Consider the following 16,143-nt stretch of genomic DNA (forward strand, 5'->3'; position numbering starts at 1 on the left):
ATTGAGTGATGGGGAGGGGGAGAGCACATGGTAGACAAAGACAAGCTGAGCTGAAGAGAAACTATTTTTAGAAAAGGGAGTATGGATCTCTTCGTTTTATTGTGTGGGTGCGTGTCTGCTCCTAGTCCTCAATGTGTGTGACTGTATGCATGTATATTTATACTCTGTGGGCTAAGCGTGGAGATTCCCACACCCCCATGTTCCAGTTAAACCCTCCAGAGGACCATGACACCGCCTTGAACACAACCCAGTGAGTCCAACATGCTAATTCAGCAATTTCATTTCACTGTTTACCTCCCATAAAAAAGGATAGTTCCACATTTTGGGGAATATGCTTATTCACTGAGACGAGAAGGGTAACTGCTTCCCCCTGTTTCCAGTCTTTGTTCTAAGCCAGCCCCTATTAAGAAAGTGAGTAAACATATTTTCCAAAAATGTTGAACCTTTCCCCTTGAGGTTTTGTTGCTGCTGCACACTACTGTGTTACATAACGTCCAAGAAACACACTATTATATAGTTAAGTTTACACATTTCTGTAAGTGTCCTGTGTTTAAACAGGCATACAGCACATCCAGAGCAACATTTTTTCAGAAAGTGTACAGCCACAAGTGGTCATGAGGGGGGTTGAAGCATAATATGGTATTAGGGCTGACGAGAACTCATAGAGGAAGAACAATACTGCGCTGTGAGAGCCTAAAGTAAAAACTGTGTGTCTGGAAAATGAGATAAATGATTAATTGTGATGCTGACTAAAATCTCAACAATACGCTGCTACTGATTAATGCGGAGAAGCTGTGCTGGCTTCTGTCATAGCTGCGTATCAAACATTGCTCACAGTTCGGCTGAAAATGTTTTGCAGGCATGAGAATACAAGATATCGAGCTCTTACTGTTAACATGACTACATCATGTGGGAATGGGGCCCAGTGAGGTGGATGAGAAGCAGGCAGACAAACACAGACCCAGCCCTGTGTGTGCTCACAGATACATGTGTATATTTTTGCCTTATGACGTTAGAGAAACAACTCACAGAGCATAACATGTAGATGTTTGCGTGCTGGAGAGAGTGCTTTTTAAAGGGTACAGCACTCAACTTATCAGTGTTTGCTGGTTGCTCTATGATTATGCTTCTCTCGTCAACTCTCTCACCCTACCTTTCTCTCTCCTTTTCTTCCTGTGTGTGTCTACGTGTCTGTGTGTGTGTGTGTGTGTGTGTGTGCTTGTGCTTCCTGATGGCAAGATCAGGCATGAGCTCTGAAAGCGGCCTCACAAAAGTTGTTCTACGCTTTAGACAGTTGAATGGAAAAAATGCCTTTTCTGGGGTGACAGAGGGATGTAGGGTCCCTGTAAAATATAACTACCACCTCACAAACTCATAACCTGTCACCATTTTGTTTGTTTATGTTTGTATGTCAGTTGTCTGTCTTCTCATCTCATACTACTCCCCTTCTCACCCCTTGCTCTGTTCCCTCCTTGCTTGGCGCTTCTGACTGTGGACAGATGAGTAAACAATAAGTCTTGGAAAAGGGACACCGTATAACCAGAGGCATCATTCCACAGAAACAGAATTGCGGAACAACACAAAAGCACAGACACATGTATTTCACCATGGAAAACAGCACAGTGAAACACCGATACTGGAAGAGCAGGATCAGTCGAAAAGTTTTGTTTTGAACAGACACCCATCATTTGATAAAAAAATTATGAAAAAAATCTACTTAAACAGGTTTGATATGAAAATACAGAGTAAGTTGGGTTGCAATTAAAGAAGAGCGGTCATAATAACTAACCTTGTAAAAATGGTTAGCTGTTATGAAACCTGTAAAATTTGAATGACTTCAATGTGCTGCGTCACAATGGATTAATTCAAGCTCAAGCTGAAACTTGCCCTAAATCAATTTGTTCTGCAAATATGTGATTTGTATTTAGACCTGCGGGTCATTGCTCCACGTTATGTTACAATGTGACTTCTAGGCCTTCCACATCATGTAAATCCATGTAATGTAATGGAGCATACTGTGCTGGTGCAGTGTTGTTATTACGAGGACCAACAGTCCTGATACAGAGGAATCACAGACAACTCGGCCATGTCTCGGTTGATGCTAACCCAGACATGGCCGAGTTTCAGTACCAAGCTAATCGAGTTGTTAAGCAGAGCGTAACTGAGGCAGCAGTGTTAGTCCCCCGGCAGGCGCGTACCCAGGGTTAGTTCATCTACTGCTCTCAAGACCGGGCCCTGTCGAGCAGAGATAAGGCTTGAATTCCAACTGCTCTGATGGTAATCTGGCTCCTTCCACAGCACACTGCCACAAAACTGTGAAACTTCTAATCCTGCCTCTCTCTCTCTGTCTCTCTCTCTTTCTCTCTCTCATTCTCTCCCTCTCTCTCTCTCCCTCCCTCCTTCTCTCTCTCCCTCCCTCCCTCCCTCTCTCTCTCTCTCTCTCTCTCTCTCTCTCTCTCTCTCTCTCTCTCTCTCTCTCTCTCTCTCTCTCTCTCTCTCTCTCTCTCTCTCTCTCTCTCTCCCTCCCTCCCTCCCTCTCTCTCTCTCTCTGCTATGCAATAAGAAATTATCTGAATGTGAGTGTGTGTGCATGTGTGTGCATGTGTTTCTTTCAAAATTGCTTTCAGGGAATTAAATCTGCTTGAAATCGTTATTGTAATTTCTGGGAATAGCAGGAAAAGAAAAATCAGTGTGTGTTTGTGTGTACATGTACACAGAAGAACATGTGAAACCCCATGTGCACGTTTTTTCCTGTCATTTGTCCACCCTTCTGTTTTTTTTTTTTGCCTTTCACGTGTTCCTCTTCCACTTCACTCTCTCCTCTGCTATGAATGCTGAAGCCAGCATTACTGTATATCCCACTCTTACAACTCACAGAATAAAATTGAAACCATCCATCTGATCACTAGTCTATAACATGGCACAATCTAAACAATCGTGTGCTCAAATACTATGAGAAAAACCAAACATATGCAACTGTATGTCACACTGTGTATCCTCAGAAACAGTAAACTTTATTAGAATCTGGATGATGACAGTTATCTATCTACAGATTATTAATGGAAGCACATAGTAGCAAAAAAAAAAGAAAAAAAAAAGCTGCAACAGCTGCAACAAGTTCCTCCAGCTCTTAAGATGCCTGCAGAGCTGCAGAGTTACTTGATGGTTGTGGTTGAAGATGGTGGTTATCAGCTCTAAGAAATCAGACCTGGAAAAAATATACTTCTAAGCATAAGCCACCCACAAACAGCTTGATATATTTACAGTGGGATGAGTAATCTGAAACATGTATCACACAATATCCCCCTCCTTAAAAAAAATCCCAGTGATTCCTTATTCATGAGGTGACTGAATATTAGCAAACACAAATAGGTAAAAAAGTATTTCTCTGTGCTACGCATGCAGCTTCAAGAGTTGCCTTGGGAGAGGTGAGGAACAGCCATTTCTGAAAAAATGATTACAATGACACTGGCTACGACAAAGCCCCTGTGATAAACTCAGGCACTACCATACAAGGAAGTCTAGCAGTCCTATATTTTAGTTTGCTTTCTAAACAATAGTTTCCATCTGCCTGCATACTTCTCTTTGTCTGTAAATATTGCTCTTTCCTATTAAAGGAAAAAACCTTTCTACTTAAAAATCCCATCAATGATAGCTGTGTGTTTCTGACAGAGATCACTTTAAAAAGGGACTGAAATATAAGTAAGGTTTATCTAATATGAATCTTTCTAAGCACATGTTGTTAAAAGAACAAGCTCAGGGGATGTGGCTTGTATTTCCTGATAAGCTGCATTATGTTACAATCATGGCCTCTGTAATCAAACTATGGACAGTTTTTGTTTTTTTGTTTGTTTGTGAGTTGTTCTGTTATCCCCTTTCCCTTGCCCAATTTTGTGTGGTCAAACTCTCTGTGCTGTAATCCTTGTCAGTGCTATCTCCACTGTTGTCCTGGGGAATTTATGGCCAGCCACATTCCTCCTGTGATACACATGCTGCCAGCTGCTCCTTTCACACGCATTTTCTTTGGCACGATGCAAATTAACAGTTGTTGTGTCGACATGTTGTTGCTGGTGACATGATTCCTTACTGAGTTCCCACCTGGAAAGACCCCCCAATTATTTTTGATGCAGTTCATGACCAAGCCAAAGGTGGACAATTTCTTGAACTAATCTTAGAAAGAAAATACTTTTTCTGCCTTTAATTTATGTTACTTTATATTGGAGGCTAAAATGTCCCCCTGCTATCAAAATGCAAAATTCAGGTATACACTTCTGTATATAGTCCTAAGCCACATCCTGTTAAACTCAATAACCTGCCACAGTGCAAGGCCAGGCCGAGGCCCCAGGCAGACAGGCCAGGCCCAGGACTTTCCCCTCCTACACACTGCCAGCTTGGCTGCTTTTCCAAGGCCAGAAAGTCACCCAGGCCTCCCACTTACCCCACACACCCACATATACACACAAACACACACCTCAAATTACCTCACTATCTCACCCATACGTTTCTGTCATCTCCTGCTTATTCTCTCCCAGTCTTTTAAACTCTGTCCCCCTCGTTTCCCATCCCTCTCTGCCCTTTCAGCCACACGTTGTGTGTTTATCCGATTTTGTTTTCCCACAGAATTCTGCAACAGGAAGAGGATCTTTTTAACCCAACACTTAACTTTTCACTGACATTAATCTGCGTGTTGTTTGACGTCTTTTCTGGAGATAAAATCACCTGCCACATAGTTAAACGAGGACAGAGATGGCATCACGTTAGAAACACTACTTCACACATAAATTTAAGATTACTTCTGTACATTGTAGAGTATACTAATGACCAAAATCAATGAAAGTTTAACAGCATTTTTACAAAAATAAAAAACACATTTACCACTGAACCATCTTCAATCCTCTCTTATCATTCTGAGTCTAAAAATGTTTCTGTAAAAATAGTGGCGGGGGTGGGGGTGTGTGAATCAAATCACAATCACAAATACGAGAGCTATAAAAGGCAAATAAAATGTCAAGGCTCTTGTTTATAATGTAGGTGATGTAAAACAACAGTGTAACCTAGCACAACCTCGTCAGTGAGTGAAGAAGGTTCACTGAAAGCGTCTTATATGTCAGTAGCTGTACTGTGTGTATGTGGGTGGGATGGTGGGACAGAAGGTTATTCAATCACCCACCCCACTCCTATGATCAGCTGATTGAAACAAGCCCCACCCCAGGCTCTCCCTTCTAGGGTCAGCTGTTGACCTTGTCCATACAGTCAACAGAACCTGATTGATGGCCCATGTTTGGGTCTGTGCGTGTGTGTGTGTGTGTGTGTGTGTGTGTGTGTGTGTGTGTGTGTGTGTGTGTGTGTGTGTGTGTGTGTGTTTTCTTACATGAGGAGGGTCTGGGGTCAGGAACTGAAAAGCCACCAATGGTGTCTCTCTTTCTTTCTGGATTACGTTATGCCAAGCTGTCTGCATGTCCTACATCCCTGACATATCTGCTGGGCTGTGACTTTAATAGCACAGCTCTGAGCTTTTTCTTTTTCCTTGACCTTCTCACAGACTTCAAGCAGGCCCTGACTTTTTTGGCAAACTGGCTCCTTGATTAACTTGCTATTTTCGATTTTTATTTTCAATATTAAATTGATTTGTTATGGTGTGTCATTGATCACAACAAGTGTTTTGTGGACAGTATGAGCTGTCTTTGGCATACAGACATAAATCTGATTGAGGAACTAATTTGTCAAAAAGCAATTTTATTTTTGTATAAGAACACATGGGAAGTTTTACATCTTGTTTTGGTCTGTAAGACAATTTGGTCAGACAACCTCCAGCATAAACTACATTCAAGAACTTAAAAATTCTATCACAGACAACTAAAGGTCTCAGGTCTAGAGAGCTCCTCACCAAAGATTTAGCAGTTTCACTGACTACAAAGAGCTCCACTTAGGACCCTCGCAAAGCCAACACTGGTGCTAAAAAACTAATGGCAATAATATTTAATCACTGTTTTATACTTGGATTTTATATTCGTTTGTTCCTAATGTGCAGGTTGACTAAGCTGAAATTAAATTTGCTATTGTTATTTTGAGGGGATGGTCCGAGGAAAATTATGACTTTCATTCTCTTTACACATTTATGGCTGTGGGGTCAAAAGAAAATTATTACGTCATCCTTGTCTACCCTACAGAGCCAAGTCTAGCTGATCCCAGACCAACTACCCTGGGCCAATCAAAGCGGTATAACCCAGCCCAACAACCTCCTGACAGGCAGGCCTTCATGCAGTGCCAAGTCTGAGTAAAACAAGCCAGCGACAACTTGCTGCTTACAAGCCTCCTGGAATTTTCCAGTGTTTTCAGATGTTCTGGGAAATAAAAGGATGCCATGTCAAGTGTCCCAGCAAGCAACTGAATGACGGAGCTGGTTCAAAGAACTAGCTGTGTGTGTAGAAGAGCCTGAAGCTTACGCTGAGCTGACGACTTTAAACACAGGGTGCTGCCAGCAAATAAATCTACCTGGCAAATTCAGATTCTCTCTCCGGCAAAGAAGAACAAAAAGAATTAAATGTGTAAAACAGCACAAGTTGAGTAAATATGAAAGGTAGAGAGGAAAGAGCCAAAAAAATGGACCAGAGCTGTTTTTTTGGGTTGGTGTCAAGAGGAAGTCACCCACAATTGGGTGCCTTGAGGATGAGCTGGCATTCACAGAGGCATGTCTCGATAGTTTAAACCTACATCTTGAAAAAGTAAAGAAAAGAGCTGATGGGCTTCTGAAACAGAATTGTTGCATTTACAAAAAAAAACAAGAAACACAAAGCACACTAAAAATGACTCACAGTAACAGTGACAGTAACTGTGTGTGAGAAACTAACTGTATATGTGAGCCTGCATCCACAGTGATGAGAAAAGTGGATGTGAAGGGAGTGTTGACGCAAGATGACGTCTCAGTTATGCAGAAATTTCAACACAGTATACCACACAACGCTTTCAACATGGTTAAACGTGGCCTGGAGAATAACTGAAAATTTTATTACATTTTGAGTGAAACAATGCGACTGTCAACTGGGTCATAACTTTTGCACACAGTTAAAATTATTTCATCCTTAGAGGCTTAAAACAGAAGGTCATACAGTCGAGCCCAAGTTGAAATTCAAAGTGAAAGTTCTGTGTCTGACATTAGGCAGTGTTTTAACCAAATCCTATTTTTACTTGCTCTATGTGGGAGACACTTGACGATGAGGAGGTTTGGAAATTGTATGAAATCAAACATATGAAGTGTATATTCACAGGTTCTCATTTCTTTCTTGTTGTCCGCATAACACACACCCACACTTTCACACACCTGTGGTTAGTGGACTACTATCAGGCTGTGACTCAGGATGGACGGCTCAGTACCTATAAATTTCTGATTTGGTTCTTAGTCAAGAATCCACTGGTAATTGGCGCAGTAATTTACTCCGTTACAACCATGGACACAGTGGCCGGGACAACGGGACACTTTGACTATTACAACAAGTTAACTACACTCTCCCCTAATGAAACCTGCTTGCTGGTCTTTATCCTGATTATCCTGTGAACCATCCAACCTCAAGCTGAAGGAACTCTCTAAAGCTATTAACAACTAATATTTACTGAATATGTTTCACTTTGGGGGAGAACAGGAATATAATTAAGCATCAGTTCAATCCGTTAAGGGACACAGCGGCCCCAAAATTTCGATCACGCTAGTCAAGCAGAGAAGTGTGACACCTCATCAAGAGGGCAAAAGAGATGAACAAAAAAATAAAAAATAAAACAATAAATATATTCTGCACTATGTCTTTCTGCCATTATAGATGTAATGAGCTTCAAACACTCAGAGACAACATTACAGCTTTTTTTTCCCTGACGAAAAATCTGACAAGACCAGCATTTTAACTGTGAACAAATGAACCTTTCTTAGAAGGATAATACTTAAATTTAAATGTGTGAGGGCATACATGCACACAGTGAGCAAGAGGCAGGGCATACCGAACACAGGTCGCTAGTATATTATAGGGCAAACATGGACAAACACATTCATACCTACAGGCAAATCTTAGCGCCATGTAAAATGTATTTCTGTGGACAAAGGGAAGAAACTGGAGCGTTCCAGACAGCCACATGCAGACACGAAGAGAACAGAACGGCTCCAGCTGGCCAGCAGATTTGAACCCGGGACCTTCTTGCCGTGAGATGACACCGCTAACCACTGCAAAGAATCTGGCTCTACCTCTTTTACTTGAGACTGTTTCAGAGTAGTATTATTTTACTCTTTGATAATTTTGTATGCTGTAATTTGTACAGTGTTTAGTGAGAAAGGGCATACAGCCTTGAATGAAAAGTGGTTTACAATGGGATCTACTGAAACACTGATTAGTATGGAGTATTTAACAATGTTTTTTACTTTTCAAAGTAAAAAAATATGACTCAATAATTCTTGTTGGAGATACGCTAATTTATTTATGTCTAGGAAAATAACCAAAAGGGTATACTTTGAAGACCACAATAACACATTAACGCAAACAATTGACAAGAAAAGTAAAAATCTTTACATTATGTCATCATTACGAGTGACTCCTGATGCAAATGAGCTGAAATCATTTGTTAATAGTAAAACCTGGTGATATGTAACACCCAGCACTGACATCTTCATCCTACTGCAAAGTCTGCTTTCTGTCTCCTGTCAGACCAGACAGATTTTCCACATTACGGATCCTGCATCTCAGTAGCCATGAATTGTTTTGTTTTTTTTAAGGCCAACAATAATTAACCCGAATATCAACCTGTTATATTCTCAGCTTGCGCCATCCTGGAGTTCTTTGACAGTTGCAACTCAAGTTGGCACTGACATGCGATACCTTTAACGCTATGCTCTTGGATTGGATTACTTATTGCATGGTTAGATATTGTTAAAGACGCCATGCAAGATACACAAGGCTGCAACCTTTTTCCTCCATCCATCCTTTGTGTTTGCAGCATAGGAAACCTGCACCCATCCTCTTATCTTCTCACTCCCCCATTCTCTCCACCACTCATCATCAACCCCCCTCACGCTCTCACTCATCCACACCATCGTTTATTCACTTCCCGTAAGCTGCACACCGAGGTCATGCTTGAGGTTTAATGTAATACCAGGAAACTGACAACATGTGCCCACCGAGAGGCAGCCCAGAGAAGAACAGGTTCACATTTTTTCCAGTCTCTCTTAAAACCAGTCAGGTATTTTTCACTAAAAAGACTGTAGCTTTGGAAGAAACCTACTTAAAATGTTGCATAAGCTTCAGATAAATGTTGCATGGAACAAGGACTGTATATTTTGTCCCCCCCCAATCTCTTACACTGGAAACACATTGGGAAGGGATCTCTAAATGGCCAACATGAACAGGAAGAATGATTATGGCAAGCAAAACCTCTTTAAGTGTTCACATGAGCACCTGTCCTTTACTTTATGGCAGACTATAAAACCTATCCTTCAAGGCTGTAGAACAAACTTTGTGGCATAAGATGGTAAGTACATGATGTTACATGATATAGATGTTTGGATACTAACAGATGTTGTGGACGGAGACATGGCCAGTCAGCGGGCAGCTTGTCGGAGAGAAACTAACAGAGGCAAATGGGCCCAGGCTACAGGATCATTTGTAGCCTGAGCTAATATACAACCATCTATTTCATTACATTATGCAGTGAGTAACTCTTACAGCCTAATGATATAAAAAATAAAAAAAAAAAAAATCATGATTTTCCCTTTAACAGTCAAATTACTGCGAGGACTACAAATTAACTGCTCATCCTCAGTCTACTATGTACATTTTCATTTAATTAGAGAAAACATTGTTGAACGTATAACCACTGATCATGTGAATTGTCACACTTTTTGAGCTGACATGGTGAGATGAGCTAATCAGCTTAATCAGAAATTCTGTGAAAATAGGCTCAGCAAGCCTTACGCTAATAGAGTCATTAGAATGATGAGTTTCCACAAACACAGTGTAGTCTAATGAATGATAAATAAATAAATAAATAACGTTCCAGTTCTATTCACAGTGAAATGCAACAATGGGCATATTTAATAGCCACCCACAACACAGACAAGAGTGGTATTTAGCCTGACAAGATATCAGGTTCTAGCACTTACTGGAAGACTGCAAGGATTGAGGCAGGCAATCATTTGTCATAGTTCCTGGCTGGGAATGAGAGTCTCAATGGTGCAACGGGTGACTGAATGGCACATCAGCTTGCCAGCACAGAAATTCATATCCTGACAGGTCTACCCTCAATATTGAGGCATAATCTATACCCTGCATTAACTTCTTTGACATCTTTCTCTTTCAGTTAAGAGAAGGATTAGTGTCGTAACTAGATATTAAACAAAGACATTAAATCTTATAGGAACTAATCTGAGGACTTTTTAAAGTTTAGATCGGTCACCTGCTGTGAACCTTTTCATAAACTCTATTATAAATTATTTTAACATCAATTCCAGTGTAGGTCAAGCTCCAGACAGAAAAAACAGAGAGAAGAAAAATCATAGACCTGGCCCCATTAGTACTGTAATTATACAGAAGTGTTTTCAAAATTCATTCAAGGAAATAAAAAATTAAAAGCACAGCCATAAGTGGTTAATAAAGTTCTTACTCGTCTTATTCAGAAGTTTCTCGATAAAGACAATAAAAACTCTTCACACAAGTAGCTTTCTGTTAGTCACAATTCATCATTTAAGACTTACTCGCCATGATGTCACAATTATACTTATGTATAAATATAAATTACCACAAGCCTTAAAACAACAGACTTGAACCAGTGTAATATATGGCAAAAAGAAGCAAACAAACCTTGGGAAGTGGTCGTCCCAGCTGTGAATACAATTTAGTCCAGAACTGCATGAGAGACATGGGTCCAAACGCTGCAGTATGGGGGGGGGGGGGTAAAATACACATACACATAAACTCCTGCTTCACCTTGAATCCCTGAATGCGACAGCCTCTTCCATGTGTTGGTCAAAGTGTTGGTATTCACCTTACAGCTGGTGCACTTCAACCCAGCAGTGGACTCTCACTAGTCCTTTCCCAGTTCCTCAACACACACATCTGCCTCTACCGCAGGTAAGCTCTGGGCAATGAGCTCACACATACAAACTCTGTTGCTCTCACAAACAGAGACACGGGCAGGTCTAAAACATGCTTCCTGCTTCGGTAGGACAGTCAGGCATTTGCATAGAGGGCTTAGTCATAGTGTTTGAGGACTAGTTCCTCAGAGCTCAAAAAGGTGGTTGGAGAGTGAGTGAGAGAGCAGAAGAGGGGAGGGGAGGGGAGAGGTGGGGAGAGGAGGGAGGGAGGAGGGGAGGAGCTTTCAGGAAATGATGCTTTTGTTGGTAAGTGACTAGAGTTACTGGCAGTCGGGCCCATTTTACTGTACATGGTGTAACTCAACCGCATTTGTAGTGTAAACAGTTTTGTGCTCTGGACCTGGCCGCTCCTCACACCCCGCTGCTTACTGCTGTGTTTAATGGGCCTGGGCCACTATTTAATGATCATTATATTTAGAGATTGACTCCCTGCCTGGCTGCCTGTCTTATTTCATACTCTGCTCTTTGTCTTTCTATTTCTCTGCACAGGCTCAATTTCAAGACTGCTATTCTCGTAATGATTAGTGATTATTGTAATGATCTACAGCTTAGAAGTGCAAATGCTGATAAGAAAAAACCAAAGAAGTTGTCTAGATAATTTGTAAGGTGAGTTACTTCTCTGAACTCAGCAGGCTTAAGTTGTCAGTTATCCTATGAAAACATTCTCCTGTTTATTCATCTCAGAGAGTTTTCACATGGTCCTCCAGCAGAGGTTATGATAAAAACATTACAGACAGCTGAAAATAACAAGAAGACAGCTGAAGTGGTCAGAAGTATATTAACAGTTCAAGTTCAAGCTGCAAATGTGCCAATTCAGTCGTCATCCAGTATTTCTATCTGTGTGCAATCACACAAATATCACAGATGGACATTCCCACTTACTGGAATCAAGGATACGATTGTTGAAAAAAAAAAAAAAAAAGTATTCTGGGAATCTGATGGCAAATGGGTTACTCCAACAAATCCAAGATGGTGATCAAAGACAATGTTGTAACATCAGCTTTTGCTGATAGAAAAAGAATGTTTACAAGCCACAAATGAGGACGTTTGTTGTATTTAAAAACAAGAATAATGTGATTTATTTCCCTCATGGGTGGAATAGGGGTCCATTTGCACACCCAGCTTCCAGGAATAATGATATCAAGCCAGCATGGTGAGGTACTGTAATGTCCATCTCTGCTGGACTGAAGGGGAGTCGGACTGTCAGAGACGCTGTGGCGCCTGTCCATGGTGTCATCATACGAGTGGGAATCCTCTGTATAATGTGTATGTGAGCGTGTTTGTGAATATGTGTGTGTTAGTGGGACATAGAGGGTCAGTGGAGAGGGATGAATCATTAATGAGCTTCTGTAGAATTCTCAAACTCTTAATCACACACACACACACACACACACACACACACACACACACACACACACACACACACACACACACACACACACACCTGATTGCATCACAGCCTAAAGAAAGAAGTACCCATCCCTTCACATCATGACTTCACTGACAACACAGTCGTAATTAATTTCTAAGCACTCCAACATGCACTCTTTGCAGATATTTACTCTTTAGGTTGTTTTCGAAAAAACAGTGTGTAATATGGCTGACTGAGGTCACAGACAAGCAGAATTTATTATTGTTTAGATTGTAGTCATACATACAGTACCTGTACTATGATGAAGGAAATGCTTTGCATATTTGCATGTTTTTTTTTTTTTACCACAACACACTTCTTATAAAATGTAGGATAAATAGAGGTTGAACCATCTAAAGCTAAACTAAAACTAGATTAGATCAGATGGGGCACTCATCACACAAGGACAACATGGCACCTATTAACAACCCTTCAAATTAACCTTTAACTTCCTCTTTAAACTAGGCCATCCAAATGACTGTGTTGTGAGTGTGTCTTATAAGGAAGTAACCGAGAAACACCAACTGATTTATATCATGATGTGCTTGCTGCAAACAATAAGTCAAGAAAAACAAGATAGTCTTCTTTGCCAGTAAAATAAACCCCTGAGGCAGAGCACCTTTCCATTTCTCTCCTTAGATTTCTTCAAGCTAAGTTAAAAAAAAAAAAAAAACTTTGTCAAATTATATCAAATGGACATTTCTAGATGTACTGTGCACATATTTTTCAAAAAAAGATTTCCTTGTAATTCAGAGTGATACATTAAGTATGTTTGGAGGCCATGGGATTCTGAGGAGAATTTTATTTATTTTTTTGTCTGAACTATACTCATCTGCACAAAGTAAGAGTGTAATGATGGATCAGATATATGGTCTGTGATGTTGCAAAGATTCAAAAGTAAATGCATGCATTACTGGAATCAGTGGACCTTATTATTTTCCAACCCAGTTTGACACTAAATGTGGGCTTTCTGTGCATAGATGTAGGTTTTTCTTGCCAACATGGGTGCTCAGGGATTTTCATGACCAAATCATTGACCTTAATTCTCCAGCTGGCAAGTGGGTGCTATGGAGACACTCAATAATCACTGCTGGACACATTCAGAATTTTTTGTATGATGTATTTACAAATAAAGTGATTCTAATTTTGCAAAAAGCAGGACTGAAAAGAGCTGCAAAAGCAGGCTTGATTCAAAATAACTCTTCCTAGAAGTGCACTGTGCACAGAAGGGCATGTGTGTAATATTGAGAAGAACCGCACATAGACAGAGCGAGTATGTAGAAAGAAGGTAAGACTGTGAATATGCCTAAGCGTGCCTTAGAGTGTGTGAATGTGTATGTACAGTGTGTGTGCATACCTAAAGAATACAGTACGTGAATTAATGCACGTTCTTGCAGAGTGCTGTTTTCTCTTTGAGGTTAGCCAGAGTGGTTAGTGAATGAGTTCAGGTTTTTTGCCTTCCAGTAAGTCTTGTTTTCATTCTGACACTCTGCAAAAAGCTTCACGTCCTTCAGATCAACAAATGAGCCAGGTGTGCACGTGCGACTGTGGTGGTTTGTGAACAGTGCAGTTACATAATGGGAGCCACAACCTGTCATTCGTTCTTGTAAAGAGCTAATGAAGATCCGAAAATATGATGCACCCTCAGTTTTGTTTAGTCAAAGCGTCCATTGTTCATCGTTTTTTTTTTTTTTATTGTGCCCAAGCTGAGAGTTTTGATAATGCTTTATTTTATGGGGTCCTAATAGTTTGCCAAGAAAGGGTTTAATGTGTAACTGTTATCTCAAGAGAATTTTCCTGGAAAGGACCGAGCAATTTGATTCTGACATATCAAATGATAAATTACTGTAAGCTGTAAGTAATTTCATAAAGCCACTGTCTAGATCTATTTAATCTCTCTATATAGATATCTAAAAAATAAAAAATACATAATATAAAAATAAATGTGTGTCACTATAGTTAGTGAATATGAATGAATTACTTACAACTGCATTATGAGAAATTTGATGCCTCATAAGGGAAAAAAAAGTTTTGGTGGAAATTTCTATTATAATGAATTTGGGAAATTTTCTAGTGCTATTGAAGCCCAGTTCTCTTGTCCACATCGAATAAATGTTATAAAAAAAAAAGTCCACATCATTGTACAGTGCTCATGTATTCTGTTTCAGTTGTTAGATAATGATATATTGTAATTGACTGATAATCTGAGGGATATCGAGTCACAAAGAGAAGTCTATTAAATCCAATACAAACAAACATTTGGCTCTTGTTTTCAAGTTACCAGCAATCTAGAGATAGACATCCTGTCCACATGCTGCCACAGCGTGTTTCCTTACAATATGAGGATATTCCAGCAGAGCTCTGCTGAACTGCATAAACAAACTAAAACACTCCGCGGAAAGCCATGCAAACCAAAATGACTCTACAGCTTTAACTGAAACAGGGAAGTGGCTGAGGTAAACATGGCAGTCACCTGACAAACGGTCAAAAAAAAAACAAAAAAACAATCACATCAAAAATTCTACCCAGTCACACTTGCCAAAATGTAATGTCTTCTGTACTGTCATGGTTCAACAGTGAAAAGAAAACAAAAAAATCTGGCTTTCTGATTGTGGACATATTGAGGAAAAAACAGGCAGGGTGCCATTTGATGGTGAAGGAGGGGGAGAAAAATGGAGGATGAAAAAGGGTGCTGAGTGTGAGGTGGTGGATTAGTCATGATGACCCCGTGAGTTACATTTTCTCTGCATGCCTCACATGGCGGGGGGGGGCAAAACTAGAAAGAACAGCTGAGAAAGCACAACACAAGCAAAACACATCTCTCTCTCACTTCACAGGCACCATAACATTCCACATCCCCAGTGCCAAGAAAAAAAAACTTTCTGCTTGTGAACACACCAATCATGACGGAGCTAATTTAAACTACACCGCTTATAAATGACAGCTGTAACATCATACTTTTCTAAATCTGTGAACAGATGATTAGATCCAACATGTACCACATAATCATGAGCTCTTGTAATTGCCTGTAAGGAAGAGAGCCATAGGCAGATTGGCTAAAACAGGCAGATGCAAAAAACTAGGGAAACCCCACATGCAATGACATCACTTTCTTGTGTATAAAGGCCATCCTGTGTAGTTTGTTCTTGAAATCCCCCCCCCCCCCTTCAAATTAAAATTAAACATTCTTCTTTTTTCCACAGAGCCCTAACACTCATTGACACACCTGGACGCAAACATGAAGTGAAACTCGTATGTGTCATTTGCCTTTGTGTGTCTACTTGTGCTTCCCTTCTGTTGCTGATTGTTAAATACAGTACAAAGTGTATGTTAACAGAGATGTTTGGAAATTTGAGTGTGCAACAAATGTGTACAAATTAGTCTAATACAGCTTCAAAACGGACATCAAAAGCTTGCAAAGGACTAACGTCACCTGGGACTGTCCTATGATTTTTGACTGAAGTGACTGTTGATGTGATAATTACTAAATATCCAGAAAACACTATTTCTGAAAGTGTTCTTCTGCCAGCCACATAATAATGTGCACCTGTAAGAACCTAACTTAATTTGGCAAAACCTTGCTTAACATTAACTTGAATTAACT

The 16,143-nt window shown here is 40.2% G+C and overlaps 1 protein-coding gene and 1 long non-coding RNA gene across 5 annotated transcripts in view; one reads left to right on the forward strand and one right to left on the reverse strand.

Moving 5' to 3' along the window:
• sbno2 (strawberry notch homolog 2) overlaps positions 1-16,143 on the reverse strand; it is a 59,278-nt gene that overhangs the window by 18,073 nt on the left and 25,062 nt on the right. The window contains exons 1-2 of one of the 4 annotated variants that reach the window (XM_022759209.1): positions 11,020-11,049; positions 10,836-10,906 (exon numbers count right to left, since the gene is read on the reverse strand). The exons of the other annotated variants lie outside the window; for them this stretch is intronic. Of the exons in view, the coding sequence (XP_022614930.1) occupies positions 10,836-10,895 (60 nt within the window). The 5' untranslated portion in view covers positions 10,896-10,906; positions 11,020-11,049. Of the gene's footprint in view, positions 1-10,835; positions 10,907-11,019; positions 11,050-16,143 lie in introns of those variants that run through there. 4 annotated transcript variants of the gene reach the window in all.
• Positions 127-15,971, forward strand: LOC111231929. Its single transcript, XR_002665525.1, has 3 exons — positions 127-250; positions 11,618-11,734; positions 15,743-15,971. It is a non-coding gene; the product is annotated as an uncharacterized LOC111231929 (long non-coding RNA).

Source organism: Seriola dumerili, unplaced genomic scaffold (assembly GCF_002260705.1).
Source record: "Seriola dumerili isolate Sdu_G_001 unplaced genomic scaffold, Sdu_1.0 BDQW01000321.1, whole genome shotgun sequence".
Taxonomy (NCBI): Eukaryota; Metazoa; Chordata; class Actinopteri; order Carangiformes; family Carangidae; genus Seriola; species Seriola dumerili.